The sequence below is a fragment of the Thamnophis elegans genome, chromosome 1 (genome assembly GCF_009769535.1).
Source record: "Thamnophis elegans isolate rThaEle1 chromosome 1, rThaEle1.pri, whole genome shotgun sequence".
Classification (NCBI taxonomy): domain Eukaryota; kingdom Metazoa; phylum Chordata; class Lepidosauria; order Squamata; family Colubridae; genus Thamnophis; species Thamnophis elegans.
The window spans coordinates 153,551,194-153,576,349 of record NC_045541.1 but is presented as its reverse complement, the minus strand read 5'-3'; the positions used below and the strand labels follow the sequence as shown (position 1 = coordinate 153,576,349).

The 25,156-nt window shown below is 38.5% G+C and overlaps 1 protein-coding gene across 1 annotated transcript in view; it reads right to left on the bottom strand.

Annotated features, from left to right (window-relative positions):
* Positions 1 to 25,156, bottom strand: part of KCNH5 (potassium voltage-gated channel subfamily H member 5) — a 232,574-nt gene that overhangs the window by 130,621 nt on the left and 76,797 nt on the right. Inside the window, 1 exon segment of the mRNA XM_032214001.1 lies at positions 23,617 to 24,046. Coding sequence (XP_032069892.1) covers positions 23,617 to 24,046 — 430 coding nt within the window.

Sequence of the window (25,156 nt, the reverse complement as noted above, 5' to 3'; positions counted from 1 at the left end):
CACTCTGTTGAGGAAAATGCAACAGGGCACATCCCTCTTCTGGATGGGGCAGATCAAAGTGGAAGAGAGTAGGATAAGGAAATCTGTTATGGGCCAAAATATTTCTCCTAATTTGTAACTGTGTGCATCACCTATCATTTTAGGATGGATTCTTTACATATTACATATTTTATAAATTATTAATAAACTGAGTGCTCAAATGTAGTCTGTCTTTTCTGTCCATTTTAAATCTTAAATTTGTCCTACGGGGAAAACAAAAACACAACCTCCCACAAGACAAAGTATAAAACCCTTTTCCATGTCTGATATGGGATGAATACATTGATATACACATAATAGAATCTATATATACTGGTAAGTATCTTCTCAATATAGTACATCCATATTTCTGATAAATATAGAGATACCATGAAAGTTCCATGTTTGACTATAACTGAACAACAATCAGTTTTTGTGCTATTTCCTTTACTTGAGTGTAAAAACTCAAACAATGTTTAAACAAAGTTACCTTAATTCAAAGAAATCTATCTGCAAAGTATAGGGTTTTTTCAAACGCATATAAAACCATTAAACTCAAAACCATGGTTTAAAATTATGTAGGACTCAGTTATTAAGTGATACCCAAGCTAAAAGCTTATCATAAATGATAAACATAGCAACAATTTGGCTACAAATGTCATTCTTGGGATGTGTGGTCTTGAACAAGAGGAGATTGATGGGATCTAGTAAGTCACAACAGGTTGAGCACCATTCTTCTGTAAAATAGTACTTTGGTTAATCACAGTGACATTAAACCTTTGCTCAATCATTTTTGTATATACACAAACATGATGATCCAACACAAATATAAATACACACAATTGAATCCAATGAAGAATACTTAAGACATTGAAAAAAAATTCTGAGCAATTTTTTTTTTTGTTAAAACGTTTTGTTAAATCTAAATCTGTCCATTGTAATTCTTATATGGAACCCTCTAAACTTCATGGATGCATTTCCTTACTTATCTTCATTTGTTACTAGTCATGCATAACTACTTCATATGCATTTGAATGAGGCCTTAATCAGAGCAATAATATATACAAAAAGGATGTGTATTAAACTTCCCCTTGCCAGAAACGAACAGTTAGAAAACCAATGTATTATTCTATTTAATTATATCTTATATACTTTCCCACTTAATTAAACAATGTGAGCTATAACTTAAGACGGGCTTGGGAATCAATATGCGTATTAGGGAAGTATGACTCATATGTTCTTTGTTCACATACAGTATATTGCTCATCATTCTAGAATATTCTTGCTAATCTCCAGAAGTTGGTACAATGCCCATATTGTGCAATATTGCCCATGATGTGCATTCTCTGGTTCCCTAGAAGATCTGCATGAAGCAATGCCAGAGACAATTGCTTGGATAGCTGAATTGGACGTCCAGTTATGAGGCTACTGCCATACCCTCAGAGGCATTTTGTATGAAATTACATGGGTTGTGGGTTTATGTTTACTTCTCTATCATGTTCTCATAATATACTAAATAATAAAAATAGGTACCATACATTCAGTGCCATTCCAAGCTTGAACGGTTGCTAAACAAAATGATCATTAAACAAGGATGACCTGTAAAACATTATTCAGAGGTATTTGTGTTAAAGTTCTAACTAACATAGAATCCACATCCTCCAATTTCTGTTTTCACTTTCATGTCAGGTGGATGGGAATATTAGCCCAAAAATCATAGAATCCAAGGGTTGGAAGTGTCATGTAAGGCCATCCCATTCAAACTCTGTTCAATGCAGATTACAGCATCCAAAACAGATGGCTGCCTAGACCCTGCTTGAATTGATCCAGTAAAATAAGCCATCACCTCTCTGGCTAATTGTTCCATTTCCAAACCACTCTTAATCTTTGGAAGCTAGAAATCTAGCACAGGTATCCTGGACTGCTAAATTGTAATATTGTTAAATTGCATTATATGAGCAACTTCCTGGTACATTAGATTGCTGATTACATACTCCGATCTTCTAGAACTAGCTCTCTCCTTGCCAAAGGCTCACAGAACTTTTACTTCATAAAAGAGAATGACGCTGGTTTCATATCTTTTTTCTGTTGCAGCAGCAGCCTGCTGTGTTGACAGAATAATCTGAGGCCTATAATTGAAGTGCAACAGTGCAAAGCTGAGATAGAGTGGATAGAAAGAATCCTTTGAACAGCTCTTTCTCTATTTGCAAACTGAGGCAGATACAGGGAGTCCCATGATTGTGTAAGCCCCGATTTATGTAATTTTGCCATTATGTAGAATTCAATATGCATAGAAATGGGCTAATACAAAGATTCCAGGAAGGACATTTTTGCATAATGCTGGGATTGACCGCAAGTTCAGGATGGTGATTGCAAATGAAACTGTGGAGTGGTCCAATCCTTACAATAAAGTAAAAGCACTTCTTTAACCCACATTTGCCTGCACTGAAGCAACAACAGATGATACACAACAGGGAAAGTGTGGTGAGTAACTTAACAATCATGAGTGGAAAGCAAGGGATTGTGGAAGCAGATCCACAAGAAACTCAATAAAATGCTCCTTTGAATTCACTGTTCTCCAAATCACTGACTCTGCAAAGACAGATTCAGGTAAGAAATACATGTACTTGTAATTATTTTTTAACTTTTGTAACAAGGTCTCAAATTCCCACCTGCCTACTTATACACATCCCAGTCCACATATTCTTGAAATTCACAAAGAGCTAAGTAAGTAACTTGAATCTAGCTAATCCCTCTGGGAACCAAAAGGCAGGAGAAATATCTCAGCCTGAAAAAAACGCCCAATTTAGGCATAACTGTCTCGATCCTGAGCTGCTCTGGGGAATCCATTAGGAATATATTTGGAAATTCATTAGAGTGATGCTTTCAGATGCCCTGCCTGTCTGGTGTCTGGAGATGATTGAAGATCAACTGCATAAGGAAAAAGGAAGATAAACCCTAGCAAGCACTGGCATGAACACTCAGAAAGATCAGCCAGCAAATCCCATCTATGTTATCCTAGCATAGCTAAGACATATTAAGAAGAACGTTGTCTTGTTCCATAATGGTCCATGCCAATGTTGGCTTTCTGGGAGTACAGGTGGTATTCTGCCGGTTCGGACCAGTTCACCTGAACCAGTAGTGGAAATCTGCCCACCCGGATTCTATTTCATCCTATTTAGGGACATTTTTTGAGCAAAGTGCATGCGCGGAAGGCCAGGCGCATGTGTAGATGGGCACATTTGCAAACCAGTAGGGAAGGTAAGTGAAAACTACCCCTGCCTGGGAGCCTTTAAAGAGTTGGATAATTTCAAGAGAGTCACATAATCTCCTGATTCAGTCAAGGTAGTGTGCAAATTATTTGTAATCTACATACAGTGACATCTTAATATATCTGACAGCATCATAGTTTTACTTGACACCTGTGTCTCAGAATGTTGGCATAGTCGATATTGACTAAGAAGTAATTTATATTGATCAGTATAAATCTAAGATTGAACAACCTACCCCAAAGGGGGGGGGATTCATGTAGCTAACAGAGAAAAGCTGTTCTCTAGCATTTACCATGTCAAAAAAAAAAAAAAAAAAACACCTCAATCTGCCTAGTGGTAAAAGCTAGACCTCAACTTTTGCTTTATTGTGGGCCCAATAGCAAAAGAAAGCACAGGGCCATATAGGTTGGAAACAAGTGGAAGAGGCCTCCATCCTGCAGTGGATAAACAATGGTTAAAATGATGGTGATGATCAGTGGTGGGATTCAGCCAGCCCGCACCTATTTGAGAGAACCGGTTGTTAACTTTCTAAGCAGTCTGGAGAACTGGTTGCTGGAAGAAATCTCCTCCCCCCCTCCACTTTTCAAGGCTAATCCTGTAAGGAAGGCAGGAAGGAAACATTCTGGTGTTGTTTCAAGCCTGATTTTTATTGCCCTGCTTACAGAAACTGCCTCTCCGGTTAACCCTGATTACATTGTAACAGCTAAGGCAAAGCGCCCATTGACCTGAGTGATGTTAAGTTGGCCACACGGTCACATGACCACTGAGTCACGCCTACCCAGCTGGTCATTAGGGCAGAGAACCGGTTGTTAAATTATTTGAATCCCACCACTGGTGATGATGTAGAGGAATGTAAACCAAAAAAATAAACAACAACCCAGAAACAAAAGGGAGGCTCCAACCTTCGTAGGAGGAAGAACCATAAAGAAAAGTACTACTCAATAGTAGTAACTGTGAGTGAGATCTTGGAATCCTAGTGGACAACCATTTAAATGTGAGCCAGCAGTGTGCGGCAGCTGCCAAGAGAGCCAATACAGTTGTAGGCTACATAAACAGAGGGATAGAATCAAGATCATGTGAAGGGTTAATACCACTTTACAATGCCTTGGTAAGGCCACACTTGAAATACTGCATCCAGTTTTGGTCGCCACGATGTAGAAAAGATGTGGAGACTCTAGAAAGAGTGCAGAGAAGAGCAACAAAGATGATTAGGGGACTGGAGGGTAAAACATATGAAGAACGGTTGCAGGAACTGGGTATGTCTAGTTTAATGAAAAGAAGGACTAGGGGAGACATGTTAGCAGTGTTCTAATATCTCAGGGGTTGCCACAAAGAAGAGGGAGTCAAACTATTCACCAAAGCACCTGAGGGTAGAACAAGAAGCAATGGGTGGAAACTAATAAAGGAGAGAAGCAATTTAGAACTGAGGAGAAATTTCCTGACCGTTAGAACAATTAATCAGTGGAACAACTTGCCTCCAGAAGTTGTGAATGCTCAAACACTGGAAGTTTTTAAGATGTTGGATAACCATTTGTCTGAAATGGTGTAGGGTTTCCTGCCTAGGAAGGGGGTTGGACTAGAACGGGGTTGTTCCAAGGTCCCTTCCAACTCTGTTATTCTATTCTATTCTATTCTATTCTATTTTATTCTATTCTATTCTAAAACAATGGACATCAGAAGTCCAGAAAATGTGATTTGAGAAAGAGCCTCAGACAGGATCCTCCTGCCCCGTTTCTGTCAGAGGCACCATTTAAGGCACTTGAAAGGATTAGCCAGTGACATCCCCATTGTCTGGGGGATGCCCATGGAGGCTCCTTTCATGTCCCTGTCAAGGAGCTGGAGTGAATGATAGGAGCTCACCCGGCCACACAGCAGCACTCATATCTCAAACACAAGCTTGCTAATCTCCAACCCAACATCCTAACCATGTGAGTCACTGTGCTCCTTATTTTCACAAAGATAAAAGGACAGAGGGGAATCATATTCAGACTTTCAAGATTCTGTTACTGTACCCTTATAATTAGTTTCCTAGTCTGGTTTACCTTGAAGGGCCTTCATTAAAAGCAAGAAGAGTTGGGTTAAAAAAATGGCTGCCCCACAGTTCTTCCTACTCCAGAAATCAATTCAGTATATGGGAAGTGCAGTTTCCTGTATTTCTCAATAACTGCCAGGAGTGAGCTGGCTGACTCCCAGCTTTAAAATCTTTTGGAGATGTGGATTAAAACTATCACAAGGCTGCTTTCACCACTGTCAGATAATGGAACATGAAGTCAGACTATAGTTTCTCTGTAGCATAATCCATTACCTTCCAAACCACCAAGGAAGAACTTAAAGCAAAAGCAAGAGCTATAAATAGGAGCACAGTAATTTTAGATTACTCATTTTGTGTTGTTATACCAATAGCAGCATGACTTATGATACAATTGTTTAGAATTAGCAGTTGTACATTGCTCAGGCTCAGAAACAATGGACTTTTTATGCACCTGTTTTAATCGACATTCATTTATGTTAAGTTTCTTAACTTTTTAATCACCCCTTTTCTTCAAGATCTGTTAAAATGTAATACAGCATTGTCCATCCCTCACTTTCTTTCTCTTTAACTACCTTGTGTGATAGATTAAATGTAAAGGCTCCCTCCAGGTAAGCTTGACTTTTGTTTAATACGTGGATGCATCCACGTAAGAGCCGAGGTGGCACAGTGGTTAAATGCAGCACTGCAGGCTACTTCAGCTGACTGCAGTTCAGCAGTTCGGCTGTTCAAATCTCACTGCCTCAGGGTTGACTCAGCCTTCCATCCTTCCGAGGTGGGTAAAATGAGGACCCGGATTGTTGGGGGCAATATGCTGACTCTGTAAACCGCTTAGAGAGGGCTGAAAGCCCTATGAAGCGGTATATAAGTCTAACTGCTATTGCTATTGCTATCCATATATTTCTGCACAAAATTACACAAGTAGTTTATTATTGTGTTCATGCAGAGTTTTTTTTTTTAAACACTTCTCACTCCAGCTTGGAATCAATCCTGGTTGTTTCCCACCCAATTACTAACCAGTTGTATTGCTTAGTTTTTTATTAGATCAGCCAAAGTCAGCTAAAACTGCCATCATTAAAACTTAATTGGCCTGAGGTCACTAAAGCCAACTGCATATTTGAATCCAGGTCTCCTAGATGTAACCTGCCACTCGAAGCACAAGCTTTCCTTTATATGCATGGCTTTTTTTTTTTCATTCATGTTCCACAGGCAACTTTTAACTTGCAGAAGCACACTGCACTCATGTGCCCTCGTCGTTCTTTAGAGAACTGTCATGGGGATAGATTGTTATTTGATGCAATAAAATGGAGAAACAAGCACATGAGAATCACAGCCGGCATCACTCTAAGACAGAGTAGTTCATGCATTGCTTTAGCAAATACTTTTATGCACTCAGTGGGCCATAAAATTGAGGCTTGAGCTTTCCTCGTTGAATGCAAGAGCATTAATGCAATCGGGGGGTTCCGTTTGTAAAATATCCAATGCTCTGGACACTGTTGACTGATGCTCATCAGTTTTAAGGTAATGGATGACAACTTATCAAAAAGATATTCAACTCAGAACTAAGTAGAAATTTCCTGACAGTGAGAACAATTAATCAATGGAATGGCTAGCCTTCAGAAGTTGTGGGTGTGCCATCAGTGGAGATTTTTAAGAACAGATTGGACAGTCATTTGTCTGAAATGGTATAGGTTCTTTTGCTTGAGCTGGAGATTGGACTAGATGACCTATAAGGTCCCTTCCAACTCTGTTGTTCTGAGTTATTTAGGTCTAGAATCAAGCTAATGACCCTTTTGGCCCTTGCAGTACCAGTGGCATCTAGTTCTGATTGAATAGTGATGAAGATCACTATTCAATCAGAGTAGAATACCACTACCAAGGTGGCGCAGTGGTTAAATGCAGCACTGCAGGCTATTGCTAGATCAGCAGGTCAGCGGTTCAAATCTCACCGGCTCAGGGTTGACTCAGCCTTCCATCCTTCCGAGGTGGGTAAAATGAGGACCCAGATTGTTGGGGGCAATATGCTGACTCTCTGTAAACCGCTTAGAGAGGCCTGAAAGGCCTATGAAGCGGTATATAAGTCTACTGCTATTCAAGATTCTTCTGAGCTGCCCTCTAATGCGGTTTATAGGTAACCCAGGAATTGACTTTCATGGGCATATTAGGTAGAATTGGGCAAAGGCTATCTGAGTGCTCTATGAACATCTAGGTGGAAAAAAACTCCTAGAATCCTAAAGACTCTAATTTTTCATCCACAAGAAGGCGAAAGTCTATTCCAGTCCCTGCTTCCTAACCAGGAAGATCTCAATATTGTCTAGATTAGGAATCCATACTGTATGAAGTGCTTGCTTTCATTTCTTAATTACATTTCAAGTATATACTAAGAAAGGATTTTTTAAATCCTCTCCTGCTGTTCCAGTACCCTGATATAGAATATCCTAATTGAAAATATCCTAATCTTCCAATGACTCCCTCATTAAGCCAAACAGTATTCATAAGTAGAACAAGTTTAATCTTACACATGGAAATTGCCAAGAGGGCAACTTGAGCTTTTAAATTGTATCATTAATCATGCAATTGGTTCAGCCATTAGCTCATAAATTCTATCTGGTTTTATTTATTAATTAAAAAAACACCTTCTTTCTTCCCATTTCACTCTGAAAACATAATGTAAAATTCAGTCCCACTTCTGGGTAAAACTAGATTGAATGAAACATTTCAGATATCATAAATCCTGCAGAATTGTAACACCCTAAGATGTTATTTTAATACATTATGAACAGTGCATTGCTGACATGATTTCAGATGAAACACTGAAGACAAGAAATATGATTTGGTTTGGAACAGGGGTCCCCAACTGCCTGTCCATGGCCTGATAGTGGGCCACAGACCATTGGGAACTGGGCTGTGCAAGGGACAGGCGAGCACATGAAACTGCATTTGTGTAAGCAGCGTGCATGCACAAAACAAACCCGTCTCCCCCTTCTGCTGCTGCCAGTCCACAGAGCTGGGAAGGTTGGGGACCATTGGTTTAGAAAACCAAGCTGTGTGTGTGTGTGTGCGCGTGCGTGCGCGTGCTGGGGATCCCCTGCAATTTTGCATTGTAAAAATTTACTTCGGCACTAACGCAATTTCTCACCTTCTAAAAGGGAGATCCAAGGCTTCTGTCCTCTGTGTGATTTGTGTGTAAAATGAAGAGAAGAAACTTTTGGCCTTAACAAAAAGAACCTATAGGGGATAAGAGAGGTAAACGGAGTCAGTCAAGCAGGCCAGCACAAGGCTTTCAAGAAAAACCCTAGGGTTTTCAAGGAAATGCAAGTACCATATGTGTAGTGTTGGCTCACTGCTTTCAGTTATGTACCTTTTTCCTTTACATGTTTTTAATTTATTCACCTTAAAGGTAAGGGTTCCTCTCACACATATGTGCTAGTCGTTCCCAACTCTAGGGGGCAGTGCTCATCTCTGTTTCAAAGCTGAAGAGCCAGCACTGTCTGAAGACGTCTCCATGGTCATGTGGCAGGCATGACTAAACGCCAAAGGCGCATGAAATGCTTTTACCTTCCCACCAAAGGTGTTCCCTATTTTTCTACTTGCATTTTTACATGCTTTCGAACTGCTAGGTTGGCAGAAGCTGGGACAAGTATCTGTAACACATCCCATTGCACAGCACTAGGGATTCATGCCGCCGAACTGCCAACCTTTCTGATCGACAAGCTCAACATCTTAGCCACTGAGCCACTGTGTCCCTTATTCACCTTACTATTTCTTATTTCTATTCTATGTGTACAGCCAGTTTGGCACTGGACTCAAAACTGAGAGGCCATCAGTTCTAGTCCCACCTTAGGCACAAAACCATCTGGGTGATTTGGGGCCAATTCTGTTCTTTTAGCCTCCTCCTTGGAAGAAGGAAGCCATGACAAACCACTTATGAAAGCTTTTGCAAAGGAAACTATAGTCCAAGCAGAATCAACAATGATTCAAAAGCATATAAAAAGAAATGTTCTATAGATTGTTAATACCCAAAGAGTTTGTATGTATGCGTTCTTCACATATCCATGTTTGGCAGGAGCCGATTTTACTTCTATCACAAAGGGGTGATTTTGCAAGCATGATTAAGGCAGCCTTTATATCAGCCCTGGGGCAATGTTTTTCCATGGAGCTTGCTCATGCGTCCTGCTGAGTTTTCAAGTGTAAACTGAATGATAAGAGACCTAAACAAATTTGTTTATAATAAAACCAACCACTGTGAAAATCCTGTATTTTAAAAGAGGGCTTAGAAATCATTTTCCAATCCTGGATTCCATTACATCATTTCACACTGTTGGTTTAGGAACTTAACATTGCTGGAGATAAATGTAGAGATATTATCTTTAAAAAAAAAAGATTAGACAATATCCATAGATTTCACAAGCTTTCCATTTTCTTGCAAGATCTCAACTAATTTGTAAACATATTAAGCTATTACTTTAAAAGAAAACAGTTATATTGCAGAACAACTGTTTGCTACAATGGGAATATAATTGAAAAGAATGGGAATGAGACTGTTGTTTGATACCTAAGTTTGTGTTAGCAGAAAAACAAGTGCTGTACAAGGAATTGAACAAAGCCAGTGGTTCACATCCAGTGAAGCAATTAATTGCCCATTTGAATAAGTGAAATGCTAAATTTGCACATTAAATAACTGCAGCAATCTTGCATAGTATCTCTGCTGGGTATTTGGTTTTTTTTTTTTAATCCAGTCATAAAAGAAGCTGTGTAATCTAGATGCATGAATGAAAACCTTTGTTTACAAAGAAGTGCTATTATAGGCATTCTAGATATTATCAGCAGCATAAATTTGGTCAGACAAAAGTCTCCTGGGAACCCCCATCACTATTTATTTAAATAAACAATGAAGGATTATCATAGCTAATATTTTTACCCATTCCTCCAATCCATTTCTATTTACTATTTCTTTCAGTTCACTTGAATACATTTTCTTAAAGAAAGCTCATAATAATAACATATGAGCTTGGGCAAAGTTCTAGATGCGGAATCATTTTAATTACAAGAAATCTTGCACTAACAGATGTATAGCTACACATCAATGCCAATAATAAAATATAACAATCAAAAGTTTGGAACATTTTAAAGAACTATACCTCCAATACCATTCAATATATTATTACTTTCATATGTAGGCACATCATAATTTGTTGCTTATTTTTATTTATTTCAGAATCAAATGAGTTTTGGTAACCTACACCTTGCATATAAAATAAGAATAAGAATAAATATCCATATCCCACTGCCAGTCTCAGTTACAATAAAAAGATTTTTTTTAAAAAAAAAACAAAGTCAAAAACCATTTTAAAAATAAAAGGAACAATGAAAATAAGATGACATCAAATATAAATTTTAATTTTAAATATAAATTTAAGAAAAATGCAACCAAAATAATTTAGTTTTTACATTTTCCAAAAAATCTAATCTGATCTCTATTGGAAAGATAGTACTAAGTATTGGCACTGCTACTGAAATTGGTATTTTCTAGCTTCAGCCAAACCTAATCATTTGAAAGTGGGGCGTTATAAGTAGTTTCTTCCTGGATATTTCAATAGATGGATTTCTTGATGTATTGGAATCAATAAATAGAGAGATTCCAATGCCATAAACACTAATTTATGACATTGGAATCAGTCTATTTATTGATTCCAATACATCAACAAATCAATCTATTGGTACTATATAACTACATAAACACTGGTTTATGACATTGAGAAAAAGCAGATAACAAGAATCTGAGCATACCAGAAGCCCAGTGGTGGGTTTCAAAATTTTTTAGAACCTCTTCTGTAAGTGTGGCCTGCTTTGTGAGAGTGGCTTGCCAGCCATGTGACTGCGTGGGCATGGCCAACTTGTTAAATGTGGTGAAACCCATTTAACAACGCTCTTGCTTAGCAACCAAAATGTTGGCTCAGAAACTCTGGCATTTGAAGCACGCAAGTCTTAAAGCTGTCAAGTTACAAGACTCTTGCACCCCTAACCCTTTAGAAAAAAACCCCAGGGATGTTCAAACTTGACAGCTTTAAGACTTATGGACTTCAACTCCCAGAAGTCCATAGGAGTCCATGGGAGTTGAAGTCTCTTCATCTGGATGATGTGCAGACGGGTGGGAGGAGGGAGCTGGAACAGGTTCTAAACGGCACTGTAGATTTGTGGAACCTCTTCTATAGAAGGAACCCACCCCTGCAGAAGCCTTTCAACTCCTTTGACACCTGCCAATTCTCTGATCTGACTTTATTTTTTAAAAAAATATTAATTAAAAGAACAATAAATGAGAACCAGGCATATTGCATATTGCAATGTTTTAGCATTTGTTGTTATCCCGACTTAATCCTAAACTGAAACATCCAGTCCCTAAAATAGGATTCTTGGAATGCTCCTACAATCTCTATCATCCTAAACAGGATGCCAATTCCCTATGCAATGCATTATCTTTGGTAGTATTAAGTCTTAATTTCTGAGTGGCTGAAATATGATCCTAGAGGAAGCTTGTATTATGATAGATATTGTAAGACCTATGTTTGGCCCTGGCCCAGTTTATCAAATATCACTCTTAGGCAATCACAATGAAGAATAAAGAAAACATAAAATTAAATTACTCTGCCTATTAGAAGCTGTGCAAGAGTCAAGTTTAGCCATTCGCCAATATAAGGCTACTTTTTTCTCTGACCAAGATTTTTACAAGGACTTGTAATATAGTTTACATTCCTTTGGGTATGCAAAATGGAATGGATCCATTTTATTTTCAAATTTCTGTGGCCATCAGATGTAAATGAACTATATCTCTCATTACTTCTAGTCATTCTGGTTAGATAATATTGAAATCCAGTATGTGTTCATACTTTTAAACGTTTCAAACACCTTTTAAAACTTTGTTTTTAATTTTAATGCTATTTTTATCTTTGTTTTTAACTATGCTTTTTATACTACTATTATTTTTTTTTGGTAAATCATCCAGCGTCACTTAGCTCAGATGGGCAGCGTAGAAATTTGATATACAAACAAAAAAATAAGATTTATCAAAGAGAAAAAACAGACTCAGGTCTACGGGGACTCAAAATTAGAAGAGGTGGAGAGCAGAAGTTGAATATTCTCTAGAATGAAGAATGATGCCTAGAACTCAAACTCGATTCTGCAAGGGTGTTGATGTATACATTGAGAACTTTTACCTCAGGTTCAAGGCAATTCTTATGCCATCCAACACCCACATGCAAAGTTCCTGTTTGTGTTTCAGCACAATCTTGTGACTGAAAGTGACTGAAATTCAAGGTTCTGTATTTTTCAGAGTATAAGACACACCTTTTTCCCTCAAAAAAGAGGGTGAAAATCTGGGTGCATCTTATGCACTGAATACAGGATATTTGGCCTCCAGGAACCCCACCCTCTTTGCAAAAATGGCTATGCATAGTCTTTAGGAGGCTTCCAGGGTGCTCCTGGGGTATGGGGAGTGCAAAAATGAGTGACAATTGGGCTGTTTTTTGCTTGTTTTGCCCCCCCAGCCCCCAGGAGCATTCCATAAGCCTTTTAAAAAGGGGCTATGCATGCCCTTTTTTTGACAAAAATGGGCCCATTTTCACAAAAAACAGGCCTTTTTGGGGATGTCTGTAGAGTGCAAAAACTTTTTTTAAAATTTGCCTCTCCAAAATCTTAGTGTGTCTTATCCTCCAGTGTGTCTTATATTCTGAAAAATGTGGTAATATAAATCACCAATGTGGTACTGCTAAAAAGCATTCACAGAGCCCAACATTTCAAATAAATTATTATTATTATTTAAATGTTCCAAATATGCTTGCCCAATCTCTTGAGATTTCAGTGTACAGTACACAGAAAAACTGTCAGAAGAATATTGATGTGATCAATATCTTGCAAGATTTGTGATCTCAGTGACATTTCTACTTCTCACAATTACAAGAGACCATCATTACACTGACACTTATTGCCTCAAAATCGCATGAAGAGCCCAATATGGCCATCACCATTAGAAGAGGCTGAGACAATCTTCCAAGGAACAGCGGGACCTGGTGCCATCAAGACTGTGAGTTGAAAAAGGACTAAGGCCAGAAAGTGCCAACATGACTCCCTCAACAAAGACCTTTGGCAATCTGGTGAAAGCCAAAGACGTTTGGAAGGCTTTCAAGGACTACTTCAACATTGTTCATTCTTGTGTAATTTTTATTTATATGTTTTCTATCTTTGTTTATCTTCTATATTACCCTGCATTTTACTAATTGTAAGGCTATCATTGTAAGCTGCCAAAAGTATGAAAATATTTGGCAATATATTAATAAATAAACTAGAACAAGATCAATTTCAGCCCCATTTGCTCCCAGCCCATTACAAAAGTCCTCTTACCATAGTAAAAGGAGCCATTTCTCACACCCCAAATTTGTAACAAGACTCTTGGTTATACTAAAAGCAGGTCAAGAAAGACCTTCCCGCAGTTCTTGAATGCAGCTCTAATTGCTGGTGCTGTTTCTTCTCCCCAGCTAATCAAGCTTCTCACACCACGAGCCTATAATGCTTTTGACATTCCTTGTATCACAGAAGGCACTTAGCCACCTGCATAATAATACAGAACTTTTTTAAAAATTTAGAAATTACTAGACTGGAAATTATATATGACGGGTGTGCTTTCTTCAATCTTTTAGGAGCAATATATGCCATAGCTGTCCCAAATTTTTAGAGCAATCACATTTTTTAGTATTTATAATGCCATCTTAAAATGTCAGTCAATAGGCATGCCTTAGAATTTTCTTTTCATGATTCCTTGACCCCATGTTTTTCAGAAAAGGGAAGATTTGGGGGGCAAGTCATCGATCTGAAATTTTGAAAGGGTAGCATGAATGCCACCAAAAGTATCTGCAACCAACCCAGATCACATCAAAATGATGATAGTCATCCGGAGACATAACAATACAAATTCCACATCTACATATTTATATTAGAATTAAAATGACAGGGATCTTGGAGGTCTTCTACTTCAACCTCCTGTTTAGGCAGGAAAAACTACACCATTTCAGACAAATGGTTGTCCAATCTCTTCTTAAAAAGTTCTAGTGTTGGAGCATTCATAACTTCTGGAGGCAAGTTGTTCCACTGATTAATTGTTCTAACTGTCAGGAAATTTCTTCTTGGCAGTTACCAAACTTGTTTTGTTTTTGTGTGGTTTGTCTTATTTTATCACTTGCTTTCCCCGCTCCCCATAACAAAAGCATCCACAGAAATGGTTAACATTCTCAAAATGGTGGGCATAACTAGGCAATCAAAACTCTCTCCCTTTTTAACCTGCAGGCACATAAAAAGGTGTGAGACTTCAATCATCCTGTCCCAGATGACTGAAACCATCATTTTGACTGTCCAGAAAAGGTGTCTTACCCAAAGTGTAAAAAAACAGGGGTTTCAGGCCTGCAACCATCTTTTCTGTTGGCTCTTTGACCTGCCACACATTCTATTATTCTACTATGCATTTTCTATTATGGGAAAATGGGAAGGAGGATTCTACAGAGTTAGATGCTATGTAGCTATAATAACAATTATTTCTAGAAAGCCAAGGTCATCCTTTGTCTCTGCACCTCTGCACCTGACCAGAACAGGATGGATGGAACTGTCAGCATGGCAGTGGAAGATTGGACCATGTCATGGACTTGTGGGTGTGGGGGCAAGATCTTGAACTTTCAACTTGGTGGGGAAAACCGGGAAGCCTTCAGATTCGGGTTTTCCCAGATGTGCCAACATGGCTCTCTTAATAAATTGGAACTTTTCGCAATACTTGGCCTTGGACTCTGATTTACTTTTGGATGCTATTTGGAACCTGGTTCTTTAAGCCAAAGTCTTACCCACATATATACTTACAGAGTAAGTAGTAAGTAGTGACCATAGTCAGAATAAATTTAATTTCAAAACAACCAAGACAATTCTATAAATATTAAGAAACAGGCCCAGCAAACTGAAAAAGATTTATGAATGGAGGAGAGAGGGAGAACCAAAGCCAGACACCCTAGGAAAATAACAAGAAGCCACTGCTGTCAATAGAAACAACCCAAACACTCCATCCAAGATCAGGTAGGTCTAATTGGTTTCCATGCAATAGGGTCTACTTAGGAAAATTTTCTATCTGCCAACTTATCCTTTACATCCAAGGATCCTGGCCTTGAATTATAATATGACTTAGATTTCTATATGCTGTTCTATCACAGTGGCAATGACAGTCTTGTTGGTGTCGAGGTCAAGAACCGACTTCAAGATCATGTGTCTCGATATCAGTCTTGGAAGTAACAGAAGGTTGTGGCTCTGTCCCTGAGTTTTGGTCAGTTCCAAGCAGTCTTTTTTCTTCAACCTCTGGATTCATCCCTGGGGATTAACACAGATTGTCTCTCAAAATTGGTGCTATAGGCAATTTAGCTAGTCCTCAAATTTCTGCCATCATACACTAAACACTACCCTCAGAATACATGCTATCTTTTCAGATTCTCGTTGTCTTTGTTCCTGTGGGCACTCTTCCGAACATAACCTCTGGACTGCAGCCATTCACCATCTCTTTTCTAAGAATGCCAGGGTTCTCTTTTCAGTCCTAGGGAGATTCTTGTAATTGAAGATGATGCTAGACCTGGCACTGGCTTTGTAACATGTCTGTTTCCTGTTTGTTAATTAAAAGATTCTGAAAATTGAAAGTCAGCTTTCAGTAGAATGCCTGGCAGGTGGCATGTGATGTCTGCCCTTTGGTATAGACCAGTATTCCTCAGCCTCAGCAGCTTTAATATGTGTGAACATTATCTCCTAGAATTCCCCAGCCAGCATGAAAAGAATTCTACTATATAGATGTATATAGTATAGTAGAATTACCACTGGAATACCACTAGACAAAGTTGAAAGGATCACGTACCTCAGTTTTAATTTACACAAAAGCTGGGACATGATCAGTAGAGTAAAGACAAGGATAGAGAAAGTTCAAATGGCATCCTTCAAAATGAAAAAGGTCTTCTGCAGACACGACATACGCCTAAGAGTGAAAATCAGGCTTGCCAGATGTTACATCTTTTCTATCCTGCTCTGTGGAGTAGAGAGTTGGTTTTCTGACAGAAAACCACTTGAAGAAACTAGAAGCATTTGAAATGTGGATTTTCAGACAGCTGTTACGTATAAGCTGGGTTAACAAAATCACAAATGAGGAAGTGATAAGCCACCTGGAAAAGCCAAGGGAAATCATCAAAGTCATTAAAAAGTGGAAGTTTTTTAAAATGACTTTGAAAATAGGGTTAGAGTTAGAGTTAGGGTTAGGGACAGGAGCAAGGGCAGAGGCAGGACAGGACAGGACAGAATAGGTTTATTTGGTTGTGTGATAAAACACACAAGGAATTTGTCTTTCATGCAGAAATTCTCATTAGTGATAGAATGATATCTAAGTAAAATAACAACCAAACAAACAAACAAACAAAGTTTGCTTCAAATAACTGAAACTCCTAAGGTTGCTCTGAAATAAAAATGAGGAATCTCATACACACTTCCACAATGATCATAAAAAGGAAAGGCACTACAAAGTGTGTATGTCTGAGGAAGAAGCCATAATGAATGATTTATTTCCCCAATTTCAAAAGCTTCTAATGTTGGTGATGTGGGAGAAGGAAAGGGTGTGTGTGTGTGTTGAAAACAAATTCAAATGTCCAGAAAGTCACCCAAATTGTAAAACCCTAAGTGGATGTTTATATACCATAATCAAAAGGAAACTATCCATGGGGGAAAAATAAAAGAAAACAAACTTGGGGATGCTTTGGTGATCCTAGTAATGAATTGGGAGGGGAGAAAATTTTCTGGGCTTCATATTATTCATATTTGGAGAGGACTTGATTAAAAATGCAAGCTTATATCCTGAAGGGTCTTTACTTTTTTTTGTTCCCTGATTGTATTAAGGAATTGCTGCAATGCTGCAAGTGCTGTAAAAATACAAGAATGCTGGCAAAGGAGAGGCTTGTAATAGGGAGGTTGAAAATACCCTTTAAAGCTATGCTTCCTTGCTTTATTTAGATAACAAAACATGCATAGATACCCTCCGGATTTGAGGCTGAAACTCCCAGAATTCCAAGCCAGTAAAGATACCAAGTTGGAGAAGGCTAGCTTAGGGCATCTAAGCTGAAGCGGCCAATTTAGTTTCAATTGCTCTTCCTTTAACAGCAGCTTGACCTGAATACATTAAGAATGAATGTTTCTTCTCTGTTCCATTTATTCTGAAACTTTGCAAATTGCTCTTCCAAGTGGCAGACAACAAGGGGACTGAGCTTAATATTAAAGCTCACATTCATTCAAGTTAATAAATGGTCATTTTTCAAACCATAACATTTATGTGTCTATGGAGATTCTCAATCATCCAGATCAGGGTTGTCCCAAAGGTGCTTTTTCAAGAGGCAACTGGACTTTCTGGTTTTTCTTTGAAGACGTTTTGCTTCTCATCCAAGAAGTTTCTTCAGATCTGACCGGATCCTTCCATTCCCCACTATCCAGTCGATGCTGAAGAAGCTTCTTGGATAAGAAGCGAAATGTTTTCAAAGAAAAACCAGAAAGTCCAGTTGCCTCTTGGGGGCAGGGGGGGGGACCACCTTTGGGACAATAACACTTAAAACACTGGCACGTTTCTATTTAGAATATTTTCCAAAGTGTAGAAACCATCATGTTTTAGTAATGGATTTAGTTCAGGATTCCCATTAATGCAAATCCATTCCTAAGATGCTTTTAGTGCAGACTGGGAAGTTTTTTCCCTCCCTCTGAAAATTCCCTGAATGTTATTTAAAAGGAATGGGGACCACCTGGAATTATGTAACAGGTAATACAGGAGGCTTCCCCCATCCCCCCCCAACAGGAATTTTGGCTGGAATATCCTTCTCTCAAGGAGAGAAGCAACTTAGAACTGAGGAGAAATTTCCTGAGAGTTAGAACAATTAATCAGTGGAACAGCTTGCCTCCAGAAGTTGTGAATGCTCCAACACTGGAAGTCTTTAAGAAGATGTTGGATAGCCATTTGTCTGAAATGGTATAGGGTTTCCTGCCTAGGCAGGGGGTTGGACTAGAAGACCTCCAAGGTCCCTTCCAACTCTGCTATTGTATTGTATTGTATATGGTCCCTCCTGTAAATGAAAAAGCCTTCTGTTCATAGAAGAGATCCACTGGATCCATGCCATCATTCTTACCAAAAAACCCAAAGCAAAACTATGGAGTGATTATGTTTTATGAAATTCCATAGCATATGGTGTACATTAACAAGATTGCATAAATTGGTAATTATAACTTCAGTGGCATAAAGAAACATCTTCATCTGTTACCGTCTAAATGAATTAGTCTACAACTTCTATAACCCCATCAATATGGCCAAACCTCTTTCCACTTCACCTGTAACTTTGTCAGATAGAACCTTCCCCATGATCAAACATGACTATACAAACACAACAAAACAAAGGAAGGTTTTCGTCCTTTCATCTGACCTAGCCAGACTCTCTTCTTTGAATTCCTCCCAAAGGCTAGGGCAGAAGAGACGAGAGAAAGAGAATGCATGCTTTACTCCATTTTACAAATGTTGCTTAATCAATTATGGTGGGACCAGGTTTTTCTCAGTGCAGTTTTGTTTACAAGCTTTGAACATGGCATGGTTACATCAGCATTTGGCACAATGTATTATATGGCAACAGATGCCTTTAGCTGGCTTATTCATCACTGCGTTTTCAGAAGAAATTCAGTGGCCCTGTGCAGCACGGAATTTAATTCCTGACACAGCTGAGATCTCAACAGAGAAAAGCAAGATGCAAAAGAAAGGCTGCAAACAGGGCAATGGTTCTAGCCCTGCATTACAAAAATATTTTATATAGCAACATCACCAGAAGAAAGATAAGAGGAACAAATAGAAAACAAGTTTTTTTTTCCAGCAGTGAACCTGCCAATAAGTAGTGAACTTCAAAAGAGCTGAGCCTAAATGGGCTGATATCAGAGGTTTTGTATGGGGGACAGGACTCACAACTTAATGGTACTTGTAGGAAGAGAATATTTGTGTGGGTGAACCCTATGCTTCCATACCCGATTTGTAACTTAATCCAAGGTAAATATCTCAACTGTTTCAGAGATTAAGAGAATTGAAACAGGAAGTTGGTAATAGCACACAGGACAAACTGGCTGGCTGAATGGACAAAATTTGCTTCCTGGGAAGCAGAAAAGAACTAAGACACTTTGAAATTCTTGGTGCTGCCATAAAACAGAAAACCATTTGTCTGAAATAGTATAGAGCAGGGATGGTGAACCTTTTTGGCACTGAGTGCCCAAAGTGGAATGCATGCACATGTTTGCGCACAGGAGCACTGAAAACCCAAAGACCAGCTGGTGATGTACATGACCATGTAAGCCAACTGGTGTTTGGGTTTCCGGTATGCATATGTCTGCCGGCCAACTGGTCTTCGCCTGTGCTGGAGTGCTGGAAACCCAAAGACCAGCTGACTGGCACACACATGCCCACTGGCCAGCTGGTGTTTGGGTTTCCAGCACTCTGGCATCTGTGAAGGGCACACCTGAAACCAGAAGAACATCTGGCAACAGCGTGCATGACCACAGAGAGGGCTATGTGTGCCACCTCTGGCACACATGCCATAGGTTCGCCATCATGGGTATAGAGTTTCCTGCCTAAGCAGAGGGTTGGATTAGAAGACCTCCAACATCCCTTCCAATTCTGTTATTCTGTTAAAATAAAATTCACTGCCAGGGTTTTCCCAGTTGAACAAACTTGATCCCCATTGTTGTCCCTACGGTGCTTTTTTAGGAAGCAAGTGGACTTCCAGTTGGGACAACCATGACCTCAATGACTGAGAATTTCTACAGACTTTCCCCATTGTTGTGTTTTATCTGCAATGGGCCAGGTGTTAGAGATGCAGAGAATTGAAGAACATCTCAGTGGGACTTGCAGATGTCCCTTCATTACTTCAGTTCTTCCAGGTCCTTTATCTCTAGCCTAGATCATACTCAAGTGAACCATCAGGATTCCATACAGAGGTGGATCTCCATGGGCTTCAGTTTCTTCAGCTAGGCTATAGATTGCTCTGGAATTTGGGTTGGTGGATCACAATCTGCCCTGGTCAAATATAAACCAGCTTCTGTTACCAATTTCAACCCCAAATATTTTGTCTCTGACTGCACAACAAGCATTTTACTCCCCTCCCCCCCCCAAAAAAAACATTTTCCAGATATACAAATCACCTTATGGGGATTCATTATACAGATATGATATATTCCTTTTTGTGACTTTGTCCATTTGAAGACAAAAATATAATTTGTTCAGATTGTCCTTTTGAAGAAAGATTAGTGCAGCAGATCAACAAGAAATCTGAGAGAACCACAATCATATGTTGTTCAAAGTATCATATCTAGGAATCATCTTGGTTGCTGCCAGCTGCCATAATGATGAAGAACAACATTATCAAGTGATTAGAATAGATAAGGGTAGTAAGAGTAGGAGAGAGGGTAGGAAGGGAAAGAAGAGAGGAGGAGAGGGGGAGAGGGATGGGAAGAAGAAAAGAGAAAGGAGAGGAGGAAAGAAGAAGGGAGAGGAGAAGGGAGGTTGGGAGGAAAGGAGAAGGAAGAAGTAGAGTTGTTGTAAAATATGATGGATGTACGGGGTGGCAGGAAAGCGACCCCAATTATATTTTTAAACTTTTAAATGAATTGTGATAAATGTTAAAAGATAACACATAAATATTAACAGTACTTAAGAGAATGTATATTTGTGAATGTATGTATGAAAAATAAAAATAAAACTTTAAAAAAACCCGAATAGATACCTTAGCCCAGCTCAAACTGCACACTTTTTGAGACAAACTGAAATACCTTTAACCCCAAGCAGTTATTTCAATATTTTCAATAATTGGTGACTTCAGTTTGACTTCCATGAATGCAGCCTGAGTACAGTATTTTCAACCTCACTATAGTCAATCTTTTAAAAATGAAATAAATACAAACTTATACAAGACACTAAATGTTTGCATGCACAGAGTGTGCTTACAGTGCATAAAGCCTTTATGCCACAGTATTTTTAACATCCTTCTTTAACTCTGAGGCATGTCACCAAACTCATCCTTCCTCCAGATTTTACAAAGAGGGTCACACAAATTCTTACTAAACCAGAGCCCAGTCTTGCATGCCAGTATCAGTTTTCACATTATAAATAATCCTTGACTTGCAACAGTTCATTTAAGTGACACTTCAAAGTTACAACAGCACTGAAAAAAGTGACTTATAACCATTGAAACACCCTCATTGTCATGTGATCAAAATTCAGTCTTTGGCAACTGAATCACATTTACGATGGTTGCTTAAAAGTCATATGATCACTTTTTGCAACATTCCGACAAGCAAAGACAATGGGAAAATCAGATTCACTTACTTAATTACAGTGATTTACTTAACAGTGATGGCAGGAAATGTCATAAAATGGGGCAAAATTCACTTTAAAAATGTTTCACTGAGCAACAGAAATGTTGGACTCAATTCTGGTTGTAAGTTGAGAACTTCCTGTACATAAACACCCATTTCAAAATGAGCATTGGAAATGGACTTGAACTCCACCAGGAATCAATGATAACCATGTTATTTAATCTTTTCAAACGTGTTTGTCCCCCACCACCCAAAAAATCTAAATATACTCCAAGCAAATATACTATGCCCTGGGATCCTTGAAAACGAAGGCAAATATTACATAGAAATGCTTTATTGTTATGTCTACAACATAACATATGACATACATGTATACACTTTTATAAAGAAATAAAGTTGTCACTGATATTTTATGAAGGCAATTGCAAATGATAGAAAAGGCACTACAAGTTATCATAGTGGCTTCCCTATTCTCACTAAAGCTGCTGGTGTTCTGGATTAGTAGATATCTGAACAGGCAAAGGAGGACACAGGCAATTGGAAAGAAGGAGGACAATTGGGGGGAAGGAGGAGACACTATTTTATTTTGACATCTGCAACAAAAATTATAGCAAAAAATTGCAAAAATGTACTTAGGCCTGCATGTATTTGAAATTAAGTTTTCCAGCATCAGAAATGCTGTGGTTTTTTTTCCCAATTGCAATACTGTCTATTGTGAGTAAATATACTGTAAGCAAACTTTTCCAAACAAATCTTTATTTTCAAGAATATATGCTAGTGAGGGCATAGTTTGGTTTGGTTTGGTCTCCAAGCTTGTGGATTGGTTTCCAAATCTTTCATTACCAGGCTAGGTAACATCTTCAGTGGAGATTTGGGGGGGGGGGTCTGTGTTCTTCTGTTTATAAGGGCTTTGTTTGATCAGTAGGTCTTGTGATGGGTCAGGTGTGGGTGTGTCAAGTGATGGTCTTGTGATAGGTCAGGTGCGAATCATCAGTAGGAGTTTTGTGATGGGTCTTGTGATGGGGAAGTTTTATCAGGTGAGGGTCATTGGGAGGTGGGGGGTTGCATGGGTTGGTTGAGGGTTGGTGCTGTCTCTGGTTGGCTGTGTGGTTGATTTGGATTCTGAGCGGTTTGTAGGTTGGTGGTAGGTCAATATGTTTGTTGATGGAATTGCTTGTGGAGTGCCAGACTTCGACTAACTCATGAGCGTGGCGGGTGGTAGTGTGATTTTTGTGTTACACCAATCTAACTGGTACTGCTTGGTGTCAGTGTGCATAGAGATTAAGGATTTGGGATTTTAGCATTTGACTGCCAGCCAGTGTTCCTGGATATACGCTGGTGGATATATGCTACTGATAATATAGAATCGACAACACTCATTTCAAATTTCACTGTAGAAACAACATGAGAAATTATGTGATCTACAGATTATAGCAATCATGAATTTGAAGGGGTTGAAGTCAATTGTTAGAATCAGGAAATAAATCAAATAATGTAAATTCAAGCTATTGTGTCAGGAAGAAGCAGACAATTTACAAGATTATAATACACAAAAGTTTGAATGACTATTGTTGTAAAAACAGTCTTCTGCCCTCCAAAAACCACACACCATTGAAAAAACTAGGTAATATTTGCTTTTAAGGTTGTGCCTGCCAGATGGAGGACATGAGAATGAAAAGGAAGACCTGTCCTCCTTTTGCCTGACATCCAGTAACCCTATGCATGATACCATTCCTTTGATTTTATCCCAATATAATATTCCTTTTTGTGACTTTATTGTGATAATATGAAAACAACAACCCCTGGACCAGCAGACATAAATACAACCTGAAACAAATACAAAAACCATTTACTTACATCCCACCATCATCATGGCCACAGAGAAAATCTTCTCTCCATCAGTGGTTGGAGCTATGTTTCCAAATCCTATTGTTGTAAGGCTTGTCATGGTAAAGTAGAGAGAAGTTATATAAAGTGAATCTTTACTGGGTCCGCCTTCCCACTGCCCTGATCCAGTAGCGTTGTACCGATACGGTGTTCCAATACTCTCTGCCAATTGGCAGAGCCAGCTGTCATTCTTGAGGGTATTCGTGATCTCATCGATAACTTCATAGTCCCCAATGCTATACCAGATGCACGCAAGCCAGTGGGCCACTAATCCAAAGACACAAACCAGGAGCACCAATACTGCAGCGCCATATTCCAGATAATGGTCCAACTTCCTGGCCACACGGCCCAATCTCAGGAGTCGCACCACTTTTAAGGAACTGAAGAGGCTGCTGATACCCTAGAAAGGAACACAGATCTTTACTTTCTGCAAAATTATAAACATCCTTTGAATATATATGCAGTACATATCTACCTATCATCTCTACGTACTTATCCCATCAAGCCATGTCTTTTCGGGATAAGCGGCATTATCCAAAAGTTAGAAAACTATGAAATAGTAAACAAGGAAATTAAAGAAATATAAAATATATTTAAATATAAAAAGAACAGGGAAATATAAGTAATTCTACTTTATAACTTCATCTTCATGTTTCCAACATTTTGTACTTTCCAAATGATCCACCATGTCCATTAACCACTTCTCATCTCTCTCATTTTGAAGTTTATGTCAATTTTATCCACCTACTTTCTCAACTCATTTACTCTTGCTTTTCATATTTCACCTATTTCCCATATTTCTTCCTTTATTTATGTATATCTTGCAGTTGTGCTCTCCACATTTGCTGTCAGAAACAGCTAAGTCTAAAATACATCAATAATCCAGACGCTATGCTGTATCATAGAGTATAATCTAACATTCACAAACTAATCACCCCATAATTCTTGCATTCACTCTTGCCTCCTTTCACCTGTAAAAGGGAACAAACATTAGCCACAGATGTTGTCTTTGAATGTATATTACAGACATTTCACAGCCACTGCAGGAGCAAGTTATATTTATATTTTAATGTTTTTCCAATTATATGCACATCAGGCAACATCATTTTTCAATGCTGTCATATTGTTGATTTTCTTTTCTTTTATTGTTTTTCTTTTATTTTCTTTTTAACAATTGTCTGAGTAGAGAGCTTCTATACAGTTTTATTTATTATGTTTTAGAAGCATTGCAATTGGCTTTCCTGAAAAATGTTAAAGATTAATAATACATCAATTAATAATGAATACATGTATGTAGTCTATATAAATACCATACAGTGATATGTATTTTACAAGAAAGTGTAAACCATTATCTAATATATATGCTAGAAAAGAAATAAAAACAAAATTGAAACAGCCTAAAATAAAAAGGGAAGGAGGAAAACTTTCTTTTCATTAATTATTTTATGAATGCTAACAATTAATTCCATTCTTTGACATACTATTGCATTCCTATATTCCCTCTAAAATA